Genomic DNA, 15,337 nt, shown 5'->3' on the forward strand with positions numbered 1-15,337 from the left:
TCTGGCCACAAAGTATTCTGTGGCCTAATGGGAGACTCCGGGTCCCAGTCTGGCCTACTGCATGGCCTCGGGCATGTCACTTCACCTCTTTGGGCCCACTTCCTCCTCTGTACAATCTATCGTATTTATTGAGCGCCTAAATAATCATATTGGTATTTGCTAAGCGCTTACTCTGTGCCAAGCACTGTTCTAAGCGCTGGGGGGGATACAAGGTGATCAGGTTGTCCCACGTGGGGCTCACCGTCTTCATCCCCCTTTTACAGATGAGGGAACTGAGGCAAAGAGAAGCGAGGTGACTCGCCCAAAGTCACACAGCTGACAAGCGGCGGAGCCGGGATCGGAACCCATGACCTCTGACTCCCCAGCCCGGGCTCTTGCCACTGAGCCACTCTGGGTGCAGAGCACTGTACTGAGCAGTTGGGAGAGAAAAACAGAACAGAGTTGAAAGAGGCATTCCCTGCCCACCCCAAGTTTACAATCCAGAGGCAAAGGTTAACGTACATAATTTCTAAAATGTCACTTACAGATACGGACACAAGTGCCGCGGAGCTAAAATGGGAGCAGATTCCCCCAGCCCGCCACCCCCAAGGGACGGTGAACCCCACGTGCGACGGGACCCGTGTCCGACGTGACGGTCCCGGGTCCGCCCCGGCGCCGGGCACAGTGCTTGGCACCCAGTGTGCGCTTCACACCGAGGACGGCAAAGGCGGGCCAGGGCACGGGGAGGATGTGGCCGGTAGCGGCGGGACCCCCGGGTCCTTCCCCTCGAAGGCCCGAATTCTCCAAGCAGCAGCTCGGGCCCCTCCCGGACCGGGTGGGCCCTTCCCCCTCCCCCGGGCTGCCGCGGAGGGGGGTGTCCCCCGACGGAAGGCGACCAGACGCAGCCGACTCTTGAGGGGTCTTTTTTATTACGAGAAATGCGGCAAAATTCCTACCCGTGGAGAACCACAAAAACCGACCTGCCCTGGGGAAATAAACATCTGTCTTTCCTTTAAAAACAGGATCGCGTTTTTGATTTCTACCCCCTCCCCCCTCCCGCCCCCAACTGGCAAAATAGAATCGCCCCGGGATAAGAGCCGAGCGACGGTATCCACCCCGGCGCTCGGTACAGTGCCCGGCACATAGCAAGCGCTCAACAGATACCGTCGTCGTCGTCATTATCGTTATCACTATTATAAAAGCACCTACCCGGCCCCTGGAATGTTTGACGCGCGCGCAACCGCGCGCTGGTTTGACGGTCGAGACCTCCCCGACTTAAGGACGCCGCACGACGCGGGCGGGAGGGGGCCGGACGGGAGGGGAGCGGGGGACGCGCGGACGGGCGGCCGAGACCTCCGACCGCCTACTCCCCGGGGGACGGCCGCGAAACCGACAAGGGACGGAGGCCGGGCGTCTCCCGGGTGCGCTCGGGGGGGGGCCCCCCCGCCCCCGGCCGCCGAGACGCGCCATCGTCCGATCCGGGCTAAAAAAACCGCCGTTTATAAAATAGTTGATAAAAATATTCCTCTCTGTGGACAAGGCGGCCCGGCCGCGGGGGCCCCGGGGCCGGAGCGGAGGAGGGCGCGGGGTCACTCGGGCTTGGCGGCTTTCTCGGCGGACGCGTCGGGAGCCGGGACCTGTCGGGGGACAGAGAGAAGGGGTCGGGGTGAGAGGTGGGGGTGGCCCTCCTCCTCCTCCTCCTCCGCTCCCCCGAAGACAACCCAGCCAAACCTCTTCGCCGGGCGGGCGGGCGGCCGGCTCATCTCTCGGGCCGCCCTCGTCCCCCGCCTCTGGCCTGGAACACCCTCCCCTCCTCATCTCCAGCCACGACTCTCCCCCGCCCCTTCGAGGCCTTACTGAAAGCCCGTCTCCTCCGAGAGGCCTTCCCAGACTGAGCCCTCCTTTCCCCTTCTCCCCCTCCCTTCTGCGTGGCCCTCACTCGCTCCCTTTCTTCACCGCCCCCCCTCCCAGCCCCACACCACTTAGGGACACCTCTGTCATTGACTTTTTATTTATATTAACGTCTGTCTCCCCCTCTAGACTGGGGGCGGGGAACGGGTCTGTTTCCGGCGCTTACAACAGTGCTCGGCACCCATTTAAGCGCTTAACGGATACCGTAATTATTATAATCGCTGTCACCGTACTCTCCCAAGCTCTCAGCACAGTGCTCTGCACACGGTATGCGCTCGATAATTACAACTGACACAAAGCTCACTCGGTTGCCGAGGCGGCCTCGTGGGCTTTTTTTTACGGCATCCGTTAGGTGCTCAGTCTACGTCAAACGCCGTTCTAAGCGCCGGGGTGGATAGAAGTAAATTAGGTCGGACACAGTCCCCGTCCCGCCAGGGGTTCACAGTCAAAGTAGGAGGGGGACCAGGTATCCCCATTTTACGCTCGAGGAAGCCGAGACCCAGAGAGGTCAAGCGACTTGGCCATCGGTAGAGCCGGGATTAGAACCCACGTCCCTCTGACTCCCAGGACGCCCGCACGCCCGTCAGCCCCCGGCCGCGGCTCAAAAGCGGCCCCCGCGTCCGACGGGACCCCGGGACGGGACCCAACACCCCCGACCGACCCCAAGGTGGGCGACGGCGTCACACGGTAGAAAGAGCACTAGGCTGGGAGTCCCAGTCCGGCTCTTTGACGCTCGTGACCTCGGCCAAGTCACTTCACTTCTCAGAGCCTCGCTCTCCTCCTCTGTGAAAACGGAGCTTCGATTATTGCCCGTCTTAAGTGGGCGGGAGGTAGCCGCCCTGCGGGGACGCGCGGGATCCGAACTCGGTGCGCTCTGGGGGCGGGAGGGAGGGGGACACGCGAGACCTCTGGCCTGGGACCCGGAGCCACCGAGGACCCCTATCCCGTGCTCAAACGGCCGCTGAACCAGACCTGCGCCGAAGCCCTCTGGCCCACCCGGCCCCGGCCTGTCGTTGGATCGGTTAAGCGCTTACTGTGCGACGAGCACTGTTCTAAGCACTGGGATAGATACAGATCGCCGAGAAGCAGCGGGGCCTGATGGATAGAGCCCAGGCCTAGGGCGTCAGAAAGCCTGTGTTCTGATCCTCCCTCTGTCTCTTGGGTGTCACTTCTCTCATCTGTAAAATGGGGATTAAGCCCCTTGTGGAACACAGACTGTGTCCAACCTGACCGGACACGGGGCCTGGCACGTAGTAAGCGCTTAACCAATACCATAAAAATAAAAAACAGTCCATCAGGTCGGATACAGTCCCTTCCTGCCACAGTCTAGGAAGGGGAACGGTCACGGAACCCAATTTCACAGTTAAGGAAACCGAAGCACCGAGAAGTTAAGTGACTTATCCAAGGCCCTACGGCTAGCAATCGGCAGAGCCGGGATTGGAACCGGGTCCTCTGATGCCCAGGCCCGGGCTCTTTCCACTAAGCCACGCTGCTTCTCGAGCCTGGATCCTCCTGTCTGAAAGGTCCAGGATTCCGGTCCGTCCGGTGGGAGGAAGGGAAGGGAGGGGAAGAGGCCGCCCGGACGTCCCGGGGACCAAGGGGGCCGCAGAGAATTTCCCTCTGTCCGTGTTGCCCGTTCGAGGGCGGGTTCCCTGAGAGCAGGGGACCAGGAGGGGCCGAGCGTTTCCCGGCCCGGACGGAAGCGGCGTGGCTCAGTGGGAAGAGCTCGGACTTAGGGGTCAGCGGTCATGGGTTCTAATCCCGGCCCCGCCACTTGTCAGCTGTGAGACTTTGGGCCAGTCACTTCACTTCTCAGTGACCTCATCTGTAAAATGGGGATTAAACTGTGAGCCCCACAAGGGACAACCTGATCACCTTGTATTCCCCCAGTGCTTAGAACGGTGCTTTGCACATAGAAAGCGCCTAACAGACACCATCATTATTATTATTTCCCGTGGGCGCCTTGGTGGGGGCCGGGGATGCCGTGCCGCCGACCCCTGGGCGGGGGCGGACCCGTGGCCGCCCCGGCCACGGTGACACCGCAGGATCCCCATGTCTTCCTCCCTCCCCCGACCCAGCTCCAGTTCTGAGCTTCCTCCTTTCCTTGCCCCGTCTGCCTGTCTGTCGGTCCGTCCGGGGGCCCGGGGATCTTCCAGATTGATCTGGGAAACCCAGGCGTGCAGGGCTCCCCGGGCCCCCAGTCATCTCTCATCTAATAATAATAATGATGGCATTTGTTAAGCGCTTGCTATGTGCAAAGCACTGTTCTAAGCGCTGGGGGATACAAGGTGATCAGGCTGTCCGCGTGGGGCTCACAGCCTTCACTCCCATTTTGCAGATGAGCTCACTGAGGCCCAGAGAAGAGAAGTGACTTGCCCAAACTCACACAGCTGACAAGTGGCGGAGCCGGGATAAGAACCCATGACCTCTGACTCCCAAGCCCGGGCTCTTTCCACTGAGCCACGCGGCTTCTCAGCGTAGTCAGGGCAGGGGGCAGGACAGGAGAAGGCAAGGGAGAGAGAGGGGCACACAGGGCGGCACAGGGACAGGGGCACGGCCACCTCGTTAGTTTTGGCGTCTCCATTCTCAGAGTGGTTCTCCTCCTTGGCATCGTCCCGCTTGGCGTCCTCCTTGGCCCTGGCTCCCTTCTTCCCTCGGGCGGCGGGGGCCTTCTTCTCTTCCTTGTTGTTGCCCTTCTTCTCCTTCTGGCGGGAGACAACACGGGACTCAGCTGGGCCGTCGGCCTCGCTCCCGGATCCCGCTCCCACATCCCTCTCCCGCGAAGCTTCGACGACTCCCCGTCCCGCCAGGCCCATCGGGGAACGAGCCTCCATCCGCCCGTGGGTGCGTAATAAGTGCGATGACGGTATTTGCCAAGCACCGTTCTAGGTACCGGCTTAGATATGAGGTAACCAAGTTGGACACAGTCCCGGTCCCAGATGGAGTTCACGGTCTTAATCCCCATTTTACAGTTGAGGGAACTGAGGCCCAGAGAAGTCAAGCGACTTGCCCGGAGTCACGGGGCAGATGTGCGGTAGACCCAGCTCCTTGGCCACGGCCAATTCTCGGAAAGCCCCAGGGCACCGGGCCCGGTCCCAAGTCGTGCCCGGACGGGACCCGGGGGGGGGGGGGGGGGGCGGGCGATGGAGTTGTCATCTTCATGATGATGATGATATCAATTGTGGCATTTGCTATGCGCTTACTATGTGCAAGGCACAATCTTATTAAGAGCTGGGGCGGATACAAGCGAATAGGGTTGGACACCGTCCCCGTCCCACACGGGGCTCCCAGTCTCAATCCCCACTTTACAAATGAAGTCACTGAGGCCCAGAGAATCATAATAATAATAATAATGGTATCTGTTAAGTGCTTACTGTGCGCAAAGCACTGTTCTACGCGCTGGCGGATACAAGGTTGTCCCACATGAGGCTCATGGTGTTAATCCCCCTTTTACAGAAGAGGTAGCTGAAGCACAGAGAAGTGAAGTGACTTGCCCAAAGTCACACAGCTGATGAGTGGCGGAGTCGGGATTAGAACCCATGACCTCTGACTCCCAAGCCCGGGCTCTTTCCGCTAAGCCATGCTGCTTCTCGAAATGAAGCGAAGTGACTCGCCCAAGGTCACGCAGCAGACGAGCGGCGGGGCCGAGATTAGCACCCACGACCTTCTGACTCCCAGGCCGGTGCTCTATCCGCTATGCCACGCGGCTTCCTCTTCGATTGTATTTATCGAGCTCTCGCTGTGTGCGCTGTACACCGTACTGAGCGCTAAGTGTGTACTAGGTTAATAACTAGTAAGCGAGATAGTAAGTTAGTACGAAATTAGTGTGTTCTGAGACACATTCCCTGCCCACGACATGCTCGCAGTCTAGCAGGGGAGCCGGGCGTTAATATATAAATAAATCATCTCTTGGATCTGGTCCAACTTTAGAGCAGTTTTATTTTAAAATGTTCTGTGAAGTACTTGCTAGATGTCAAGCAACGTTTTAAGAGCTGAGGTAGACACAAGTTAATCGGGTCAGACCCCGTCCCCGACGGGACTCACGGTCTAAGTACGAGGGAGAAAGGACATCGGACCTCCATTCGACGGCTGAGGAAACTGAGGCACGGAGAAGTGACAGGACTCGGCCAAGGTCACACGGCGGGTGAGTGGCAGATTTGGGATTAGAACCCGGGACCTGACTCTGAGACCCGAGCTTGATCTATCAGGTCACGCAGGGCGATCTTTCGCGACTGCTGAGAACCGGCTCGACCGGATCCAAAATGGAGGGACGGAGAGAAGGCGGCCCCGGGGGGGCAGAATGACCGTTTCGCCCCCGGGGCCGGGGGGGGGGGGGGGGTCAGAGTCACTTATTTGGGGTTTTTGTTTACGAGGCCAGAGAGCGGCCGCGGGCCGGCCGGACTCCCCTCTGCCCCGGAAGATTTGGCCCCACGAGCACTCGCCTACCGATCGATCGGTGGCATTTAGCGAGCGCTTACTGTGTGCAGAGCGCTGAACTAAGTGCCCGCGGGGATTTCCAGGCCACGGAGCTGGTAGACACGCTCGCCGCCCACAACGAGCTCACGGTCTACGGAGAGACGGACGTTGACAGAAATAGACGACGGATCCGGACGTAAAGGCTGTGGAACTTGAGGCAGGGGAGGGAATGAAGGGAGCAGATCAAAGAGCCGAAGGAGGGAGAGGGAGAAGAAGAAGGGAGGGCTTAGTCGGGGAAGGCCTCTGGGAGGAGACGGGCTTTGAAGGGGCGGGAGGGGAAGGGGAGTAATTGTCCGCGGGGTTTGAGGAGGGAGGGCGTTCAGGCCAGAGGTCAGCGGGGAGACGGACGAGCCGGAGGGACAGAGAGTAGGTTGGCATTAGAGGAGGGAAGCGTGCGGGCGTACGACGGTAAGGCAGGAGGGGGCAAAGCGATCGGGGACCTGGATTCTAATCCCGCCGGCCCCTGGCCGGCAGGTGACCCCGGACACATCTCCACTTCCCCGCGTCTCGGTTTCCCCACCCGAATGACGGCGATTCGACACCCGTTCTCCCGCTCCCTCAGAGAGGCACCGAGAACCAGCGAAAGGCAGCGCGGTGGAGCGGCTACAGCCCGGGAGTCAGAGGATCACGGATTCTGATCCCCGGCTCTGCCACCTGTCTGCCGTGTGACCTCGGGCGAGTCGCTTCGCTTCTCTGTGCCTCGGTTACCTCACGTGCAAAATGGAGATAGAGACCGTGAGCCCCGCGTGGGATAACCTGATTATCCTGTATCTACCCCAGCGCTCAGAACAGTGCTTGGGACATAGTAAGCGCTTAATAATAATGTCGGTATTTGTTAAGCGCTTACTATGGCGCAGACCACTCTTCTAATAATGTTGGCATTTGTTAAGCGCTTACTGTGTGCGGAGCGCCGTTCTAAGCGCCGGGGGAGACGCAGGGTCATCAGGTTGCCCCACGTGAGGCTCAGTCTTCATCCCCATTTTACAGATGAGGGGGAACTGAGGCCCGGAGAAGTGAAGCGACTCGCCCACAGTCACGCAGCTGACGAGTGGCAGGGCCGGGATTCGAACCCATGGCCTCTGCCTCCCAAGCCCGGGCTCTTCCCACTGAGCCACGCCGCTTCTCTAACAAATACCAGACTTATCATCAGACTGCGGGCCTCGTGTGGGACAGGCCCTGCATCCCAGCCAATTAACCCGTGTCCACCTATCCGCCCCGGCGCTCAACAGGGTGCTCGACACATAATGAGAAGCATTAAGAGAAGCAGCCTGGCTCGGTGGAAAGAGCAGGGGCTGGGGAGTCGGAGGTCACGGGTTCGAATCCCCAGCGCTCGGAACAGTGCTTTGCACGCAGTCGGCGCGTAACAAATCCCACCGTTATCATCACCGAGGGCTTCACAAACGCCACCGTCGCTACGCCCACCCTGGGCCCCCGGCCCCCGCACATACGTCCAGCGGGGCAGCGTGCTGGACAGCTCTGTCCCACTCCCCGGTCTCACCCTGTTCCTCACCCGCTTCCGCCCTCGGAAAATTTAAAAAAGGGATGCCCATCCACCTCCCCCGTCGGAGCGGAAGCCTCTGGAGGACAGGGAGCGCCCGTTCCCTTTCCGGCGCCCGCGGGGCCGTTACCTTGGGCGCCGCTGCCTTTTTGGACCTGGGCTCCGGTTTGGGGGGAGGCGCGGGCTTCTGCGATGGGGAAAAGGAAACGGGGTCAGTGTCGGCGAGAGACCCTCCTCCCTCCCCCCAAATCCCAGAGGCAGACTCTCCTCCCCATTCCCACCGCTCCCCGTCCCCCAGCCGTCGAGACAGCGGATCCTGTCTCCAGGGTCACCCCGGTTCGATCCGGAAGAATAACAATGACGTTGGCATCTGTTAAGCGCTTACTACGTGCAAAGCGCTGTTCCGAGCCCCGGGGGCGGCCACAAGGTGATCGGGTTGCCCCAGGCGGGGCTCACAGGGAAGCGGCGGGGCTCAGCGGAAAGAGCACGGGCTGGGGAGTCCGAGGTCGTGGGTTCGAGTCGCCGCTCTGCCACTTGTCAGCTGTGTGGCTTTGGGCGCGTCACTTCACTTCTCTGGGCCTCAGTAAAATGGGGATGAAGACGGCGAGCCGCACGGGGGACGGCCTGATCCCCCGGTACCCTTTCCGGCGCTTAGAGCAGTGCTCCGCGCATAGTAAGCGCTTCTCGATTGCCGTTATTATTATCCCCATTCTGCAGATGAGGTAACCGAGGCACCGAGAAGTCAAGCGACCTCCCCGGGGTCACACCGCTGAGAAGTGGCGGAGCCGGCATTCGAACCCACGACCTCTGACTCCCAAGCCCGCGCTCTTTCCCCCGAGCCACGCTGTTATCATCAATCTCCGGATGACGACAACCACGGCTCTCGTCGGGCGCTTCCGACACGCCAAGCGCTGTTCCGAGTGCCGGGCGGTAGACCGAAGTTCATCGGGTTGGACGCCGTCCCCGTCCCAACTGCGGTTCACCCTCTTAATCCCCGTTTCCCAGACGGGGTCGCTGAGGCCCAGAGAAATGAAGTGACTTGCCCAAGGACACGGGGGCAGCGCCGGGATTAGAACCCAGGTCCTTCTGACTGCCCAGGCCCGGGGTCTAACCACTGAAGCCCCGCTCCTCCCCACCCCAGGAGGCGTGAAGGACAAACGGGTACTTACGGCCGACAACCTGGCGGACCTCCTCTTGGGCTGCGGAAAAGAACGAGACGGGTCGATTAAACTTGGCCAAAGCTCCACGTTCCACCGACTGCCTCGGATGTGGCGGTGCCCCTTCTGATAATGTTGGTATTTGTTAAGCGCTCACTATGTGCGGAGCACTGTTCTAAGCGCTGGGGCAGATACAGGGCAATCAGGTCGTCCCGCGTGGGGCTCACAGTCTTCATCCCCATTTTATAGATGAGGGAACTGAGGCACGCAGAAGTTTAGCGACTCCCCCACAGTCACCCAGCTGACGAGTGGCAGAGCCGGGATTCGAACCCATGACCGCTGACTCCCGAGCCCGGGCTCTTTCCACTGAGCCTCGCTGCTTCTCGTCAACATCGGTATTTGGTTAAGCGCTTACTCTGTGCAGAGCACTGTCCCAAGCGCTGGGGTAGATGCAGGGTCATCAGGTCGTCCCCCGTGAGGCTCCCGGTCTCCAGCCCCATTTTCCGGATGAGGTCACTGAGGCCCAGAGAAGCGAAGTGACTTGCCCACCGTCACACAGCGGCCAAGTGGCGGAGCCGGGATTCGCTTATTCCTCCGTTCGCTCGTGTTTACTGAGCGCTTACTCTGTGCGGAGCACTGGACTAAGCGCTCGGAATGGGGAATTCGGCAACGGAGAGGGACCGCCCCCGCCCGATGACGGGCTCGCGGCCTAAATTCCTTGAACCTGCCCGCTCGGTGAGCCTGCCCAACGCTTCCAATCGCGGTCGGCAGCCGGTCGTCTTATTCCCGCACCCCCCTAAAACGGCCCCGGTCCGTTTCCCCCGACGAGGGCCGGGCGGGCTCCGGTCAGGCCCCCCCGGGCCACGGCTTCTCCGAGAGGAAGACCCTGCAAGCTCTGAGAGCGGGGGGGCGACTCTTCTCTTTCTGGGGGGGGGGGGGGGGGCGCTCGGTACAGTCTTCTGCGGCACGGGGCTCTCCCAAGCGCTTAAAAAGGCGCTCCGCACCTAGGAGACGCTCAATAAATACCACTAATGGATGGATCCCGCACCGTGGGAGCGCTCGGTAAAGACCGCGGATCGACGGGTGGTAGATCGAGGGGCCCCCACCCCGCTCTCCAGTTGAAAAACCGTCCCCTCAAGCAAAAACTCACCTCCTCCTTCACCGCCCCTTCCGCCGCAGCCTGGAGAGAGAAAAGAGAGAGCGGGACAGAGATGGGAAAAGGGTTTCCAGGCCCCCCGGAGGACCCCGGGCCAGGCGTCACCGGTCCGGCGCAAGCGGGTGTTTGCGTGTGAGCGCGTGTGTCCGGGGAGGACCCGAGGGCCCGGCCCCATCTCCGGGCAGGCTGGCCTTGAGTAATAACGACACCGATCACGGCACTTTTAAGCGCTCGCTACGTGCCAGGCACCGTTCTAAGCGCCGGGGCGGACAGAGGTTAATCGGGTTGGACACGGTCCCCGTCCCCCGTGGACCTCCCGCTCTCCATCCCCATCTCCCCGATGAGGTCACTGAGGCCCAGCGAAGCCAACTCGCCCGGGGTCACCCAGCCGCAGAGCGGCGGCGGGAAGAGCCCGGGCTTGGGCGCCACAAGTCATGGGTTCGAATCCAGACTCCCGTGGGCACTTCCCTTCTCTGTGCCTCGGTTCCCTCGTGTGTCAAATGGGGATGAAGACCGGGAGCCCCAAGTGGGACAACCCGATGAGCCCGTATCTCCCCCAGCGCTTAGCACGGTGCTCGGCACACGGGAAGCGCTTAACGAATACCAACGTCGTTACTATTAGGTGGCCGGGCGGGGATCAGAGGCCACGTCCTTCGTGCCTCCCGGGCCCGTTTGGCAGTGTGCGGGTAGCGCCTCGCTCCCGGAACGCAGGTGCGCGGCGTGTGGCGGAGCCTTTCGCGCGGGCCCTCCTCCCCTCTCCGAAGCCGCGGCCCCCGCCGGCCTCCGGCTCCTCTCCGACTCGCTGCCGGCGCCGCCCCGGCCGGGCCCTCTGCCCCCTCGACTACTCTCGCCTCCGGGTCCTGAGCCAAAGAACTACAACTCCCACCCTGGCTCGGGAAAAACCCCTTTGTTCCAACGTCCACACGCCCCGCGGCAAGACGTCCGGCCATTTTAAAACCTCCCGCCAAATCACCTGCGACAACGAGGTCGGGGTCGACCGGGGAGGGGCGGGAAGGGCCCGAGGTTTCACTTGCGGCCTCCTCTTTGGTGCCTCGTTCCGTTTCGCCGTCCGTCTCCCTCCGTCTGGACCGGGAGCCCGTTATTCATTCGATACTATTTACTGAGCGCTTACTCCGTGCAGGGCACGGAGCTAAGCGCTTGGAGTGGACGATTCGGCGGGCTCATCCCTATCCACGCATTCGATCGTCTTTATCGAGCGCTGACTCTGTGCGGAGCGCTGAACTAAACGCTTCGAGTGGACGAGTCGGCGGGATCATCCCTATCCACGCATTCGATCGTCTTTAGCGAGCGCTGACTCTGTGCGGAGCGCTGAACTAAACGCTTCGAGTGGACGAGTCGGCGGGATCATCCCTATCCACGCATTCGATCGTCTTTAGCGAGCGCTGACTCTGTGCGGAGCGCTGAACTAAACGCTTCGAGTGGACGATTCGGCAGGACCATCCCTATCCACGCATTCGATCGTCTTTATCGATCGCTTATTCTGAGCCGAGCCCTGGACGAAGCACTCGGAGGGGACGATTCGGCAGGATCGTCTCCATTCGTTCAATACTATTTATTGGGCGCTTACTCTGTGCAGAGCACTGGACTAAGCGCTTGGAATGTATAACTGGGGAACAGATAGAGACCGTCCCGGCCCGGTAACGGGCTCACAGTCTAAACGGGGCGGGGAGACGGACAACAAAACAAAACCGAACCAAACAAGTGTTCATTCAATCAATCAATAGTATTTATTGAGCGCCTACTCTGTGCAGAGCACTGGACTAAGCGCTTGGAGTGGACAACTGGGCAACAGATAGAGACCATCCCTGCCCAACAACGGGCTCCCAGTCTAAACGTGGGCATCCAGCAAAGCGAAACAGAACAAAACCAGTATTCATTCATTCAATGATATTTACTGAGCGCTTACTATGTGCTGAGCACTGTCCTAAGCGCTTAGAATGGACAATTGGGGAACAGATAGAAGGGCTCCCAGTCTAAACGGGGGGGGGGGGGAGCCAGGCAGCAAAGCAGAACAGAACGAAACAACACCATCAAGATAGATAAAATGATGGAGCTGTACACCTCATTAACGAAATAAATAGGGTAATAAATAATGTATACAAATATGCACAGGGCTGGGGGGGGAGAACAGGGGGGGGGGAGAAGGGGGAACGGGAGCAGAGGCAAAGGGAAAAGTAGTGTGTTGCCCAAGTGTCCATTCCAAAGGTTAGTGCAGTGCTCCGCACATAGTAAGCGCTCAATAAATACAAGTGAATGAATGAATGAATGCACAGGTCCGACCCCTTGCGGGCCGGGGCGCGCTCCCCAGCGCCGCCTGGCGGCCAGGCCGCAGAACCGCCGGGCCCCGCGCTCCCCGGCGCCGCCTGGCGGCCAGACCGCGCACAGCCGCCGGGCTCCGCGCTCCCCGGCGCCGCCTGGCGGCCAGACCGCAGAACCGCCGGGCCCCGCACGTGCCAAAGGCCCGGCGCGCGCCGCCCGCCTCCCCGGCGCCGCCTGGCGGCCAGGCCGCGCCGCTGCACCGCCGCCGCCGCCGCCGGGCGCGACGACGGCCGGAGGAGGGAAAAGGACGAGGACCGGGGAGGAGGAGCCCGCAGGGGGAGAACAAAGGCAAACCGCAGGCGCCGAGACGCAGCGTTTAGCAGCCCCGCAACGCTCCTCCCCTTCCCCGCTGGGGGGAAGGCCAAGGTGGGGGTGGGGGGTGCAGCCCTGGATCCAGCCAAGGAGGCGGCCGGACCCTTCCCTTTCCCCCCAGCACGGCCCGGAGCGACCTGCGATTCGCACCCGGCGCTCGGGCGCCTTTCCCCCCTCCCCTGTTCCACGCGAACCGAGCTGGAAGCGTAAAAGCAGAGAAATCTCTGCCTCGGCAGAAACGGGTCTCTCTCATTTGCCCGCTCCCGAATCCACTCACCTTTCTCTTGGGCATGGTGGCACCTGGCAGGAGGGAGCTTTTCCAATGTCGGACACCGAAAAATTAATGAAAAGAAGGAAAAACCACCGCTCGGGAGCGAGCCCGGACCCTCCCCCCCCCGTCCCCCCGCCCCCCGGGTCCGAGTGCGGTGCAGGAGCTGGGCGAGTTTGCAACGAATTAAGTGCAACCGGACCTGTGCAAAACAAAACAAAACAAAAAATCCCTCTTTATTGCAAACGCTAAAATACACCGAGACGCAACCAAACTGCATGAATGGGGAGCGGAGGGGGGCGCCCGAGGCGGAGTGACAGGCCGGCCGACCAATGGGAAGAGGCGGCTGTCCCGGGGGGCGGGGACGAGAGGCAGGGGGCGGGGCCGGGGCCGCGCGGCGGCCGGGGGAGCAGCGCGCATGCGCACACGGAGTGACAGTAGGCGGACCAATGGGAAGAGGGAGCTGTCCCAGGGGCGGGGGCGGGGGGCGGGGCCGGTGAGGAGTGCGCGTGCGCGGGCGGAGTGACAGGCCGGTGGACCAATGGAAAGAGGGGACTGCCCCGGAGGGCGGGGACAAGGGTAGGGGGCGGGGCCGCTTGGCGACCGCGGGAGAGTGCGCGTGCGCCGACGGAGGGACAGACCGGCCGACCAACGGAAAGAGGCGGCTGTCCAGGGGGGCGGGGACAAGGGGCAGGGGGCGGGGCCGGGGCCGCGAGATGGTCAGGGGAGACTGCGCGTGCGCGGATGGAGTGACAGGCCGGCCCACCAATGGGGAGAGGGGCCCGTCCGGGGGGCGGGGCCGGGGCCCGCGCGCGTGCGCGGACGGCTCGGCCGCCGGGGAGCGGCGGGGCCGGGGAGGAGGGTTTGAGGGGAGGAGCGGAGGGAGGAGCGGAGGGAGGAGCGGAGGGAGCCGCACGTTCCCGCCAAAGCGCCTTCGCCCTACGTGGCGACCGCCCAGAGCCGAGGGCGGACGAGGGAGGGGGCGGGGCGCCCCGGCCCCTCTGCGCATGCGCGCGCATGCGCCGTCGGTTCCCTCCGGCCGTGGGAGGGGGCGGGGCATCGCAATTTAATGCTAATAATAATAATAATGTTGGTAACAGTTAAGCGCTTAATATGTGCCAAGCGCTGTCCTAAGCACTGGCGATCAGGTTGTCCCACGTGGGGCTCACAGGCTTCAGCCCCATTTTCCAGATGAGGGGACAGAGGCCCAGAGAAGTCACGTGACTTGCCCCAGGTCACACAGCTGACACGTGGCGTGGGCGAAATTAGAACCCACGTCCTCTGACCCCAAATAATAATAATGTTGGTATCTGTTAAGCGCTTACTCTGTGCAGAGCACTGTTCTAAGCGCTGGGGGAGATACAGGAGAACGAGGTGGTCCCACGTGAGGCTCCCAGTCTTCACCCCCATTTTCCAGATGAGGGAACTGAGGCCCAGAGAAGTGATGTGACTCGCCCACAGTCACTCGGCTGACAAATGGCAGAGGCGGGATTCGAACCCATGACCTCTGACTCCCCAGCCCGGACTCTTTCCACTGAGCCACGCGGCTTCTCAGTTAATTCTTGAGGGAAAACTGCGATCTAGCTAACTCCACCCAAGAACCGACACAGGTCAAACCTGTTGAGGTAGAGAATAGCCCTTTGATCAATAATGATAATAATAACATCATCATTATTATCATGGTATTAATAATGATAAGGATGGTATTTGTTAAGCGCTTACTAGGTACAAAGCACTGTTCTAAGCACTGGGGAAACCCAAGGCGATCGGGTTGTCCCCCGTGGGGCTCCCAGTCTTCATCCCCATTTTCCAGATGAGGTCACTGAGGCCCAGAGAAGTGACGTGACTCGCCCACAGTCCCACAGCTGACAGGTGGCAGAGCCGGAATTGGAACCCATGACCTCTGACTCCCCAGCCCGGCCTCTTTCCACTGAGCCACGCTCCTTCTCAGTTGATTTTTGCAGGAAAACCGCAACCCTAGCTAACTCTACCCGAGAACTGACAGAGGTCAAACCTTCTGTTTTAGGTAAAGAATAGTCCTTCGATCGATAATGATAATAATAATATCATCATTTTCTCATGGCATTGGTTATGTACTTACCATATGCCAAGAGCTGAGGCAGAGAGCGGGTAATCAGCGTGGCTCAGTGGAAAGAGCCCGGGCTGGGGAGTCAGAGGTCATGAGTTCGAATCCCAGCTCTGCCCCTTGTCAGCTGGATGACTGTAGGCAAGTCACTTCA

General features: G+C 61.0%; 1 protein-coding gene across 2 annotated transcripts; it reads right to left on the reverse strand.

Annotated features, from left to right (window-relative positions):
• Positions 1-887: 887 nt before the first annotated feature.
• On the reverse strand, positions 888-13,421 carry HMGN5 (high mobility group nucleosome binding domain 5). 2 transcript variants are annotated; one of them, XM_029067033.2, is made up of 6 exons: positions 13,107-13,421; positions 10,172-10,201; positions 9,034-9,063; positions 7,995-8,051; positions 4,452-4,592; positions 888-1,616 (listed from the first exon to the last, which is right to left on the reverse strand). In XM_029067033.2, exons 1-6 carry the CDS (start codon positions 13,119-13,121, stop codon positions 1,569-1,571), a joined length of 321 nt encoding a protein of 106 aa, XP_028922866.1. In that variant the 5' UTR covers positions 13,122-13,421; the 3' UTR covers positions 888-1,568. The 2 variants fall into 2 exon arrangements, with proteins under 2 accessions (XP_028922866.1, XP_028922865.1); XM_029067032.2 differs by having other exon boundaries at positions 4,452-4,595.
• Between the last annotated feature and the right edge of the window lie 1,916 nt (positions 13,422-15,337).

Source organism: Ornithorhynchus anatinus, chromosome 6 (genome assembly GCF_004115215.2).
Source record: "Ornithorhynchus anatinus isolate Pmale09 chromosome 6, mOrnAna1.pri.v4, whole genome shotgun sequence".
In the NCBI taxonomy this organism is placed as follows: Eukaryota; Metazoa; Chordata; class Mammalia; order Monotremata; family Ornithorhynchidae; genus Ornithorhynchus; species Ornithorhynchus anatinus.

Excerpts from the sequence above, each read along its gene's own strand:
- HMGN5 (XM_029067032.2), bottom strand. Across the intron at positions 8,052-9,033 it reads GGTCCGCCAGGTTGTCGGCC|AAGCCCGCGCCTCCCCCCAA; the intron begins GTAAGTACCCGT and ends TCCCCATCGCAG. Across the intron at positions 4,596-7,994 it reads AAAAGGCAGCGGCGCCCAAG|AAGGAGAAGAAGGGCAACAA; the intron begins GTAACGGCCCCG and ends GTCTCCCGCCAG.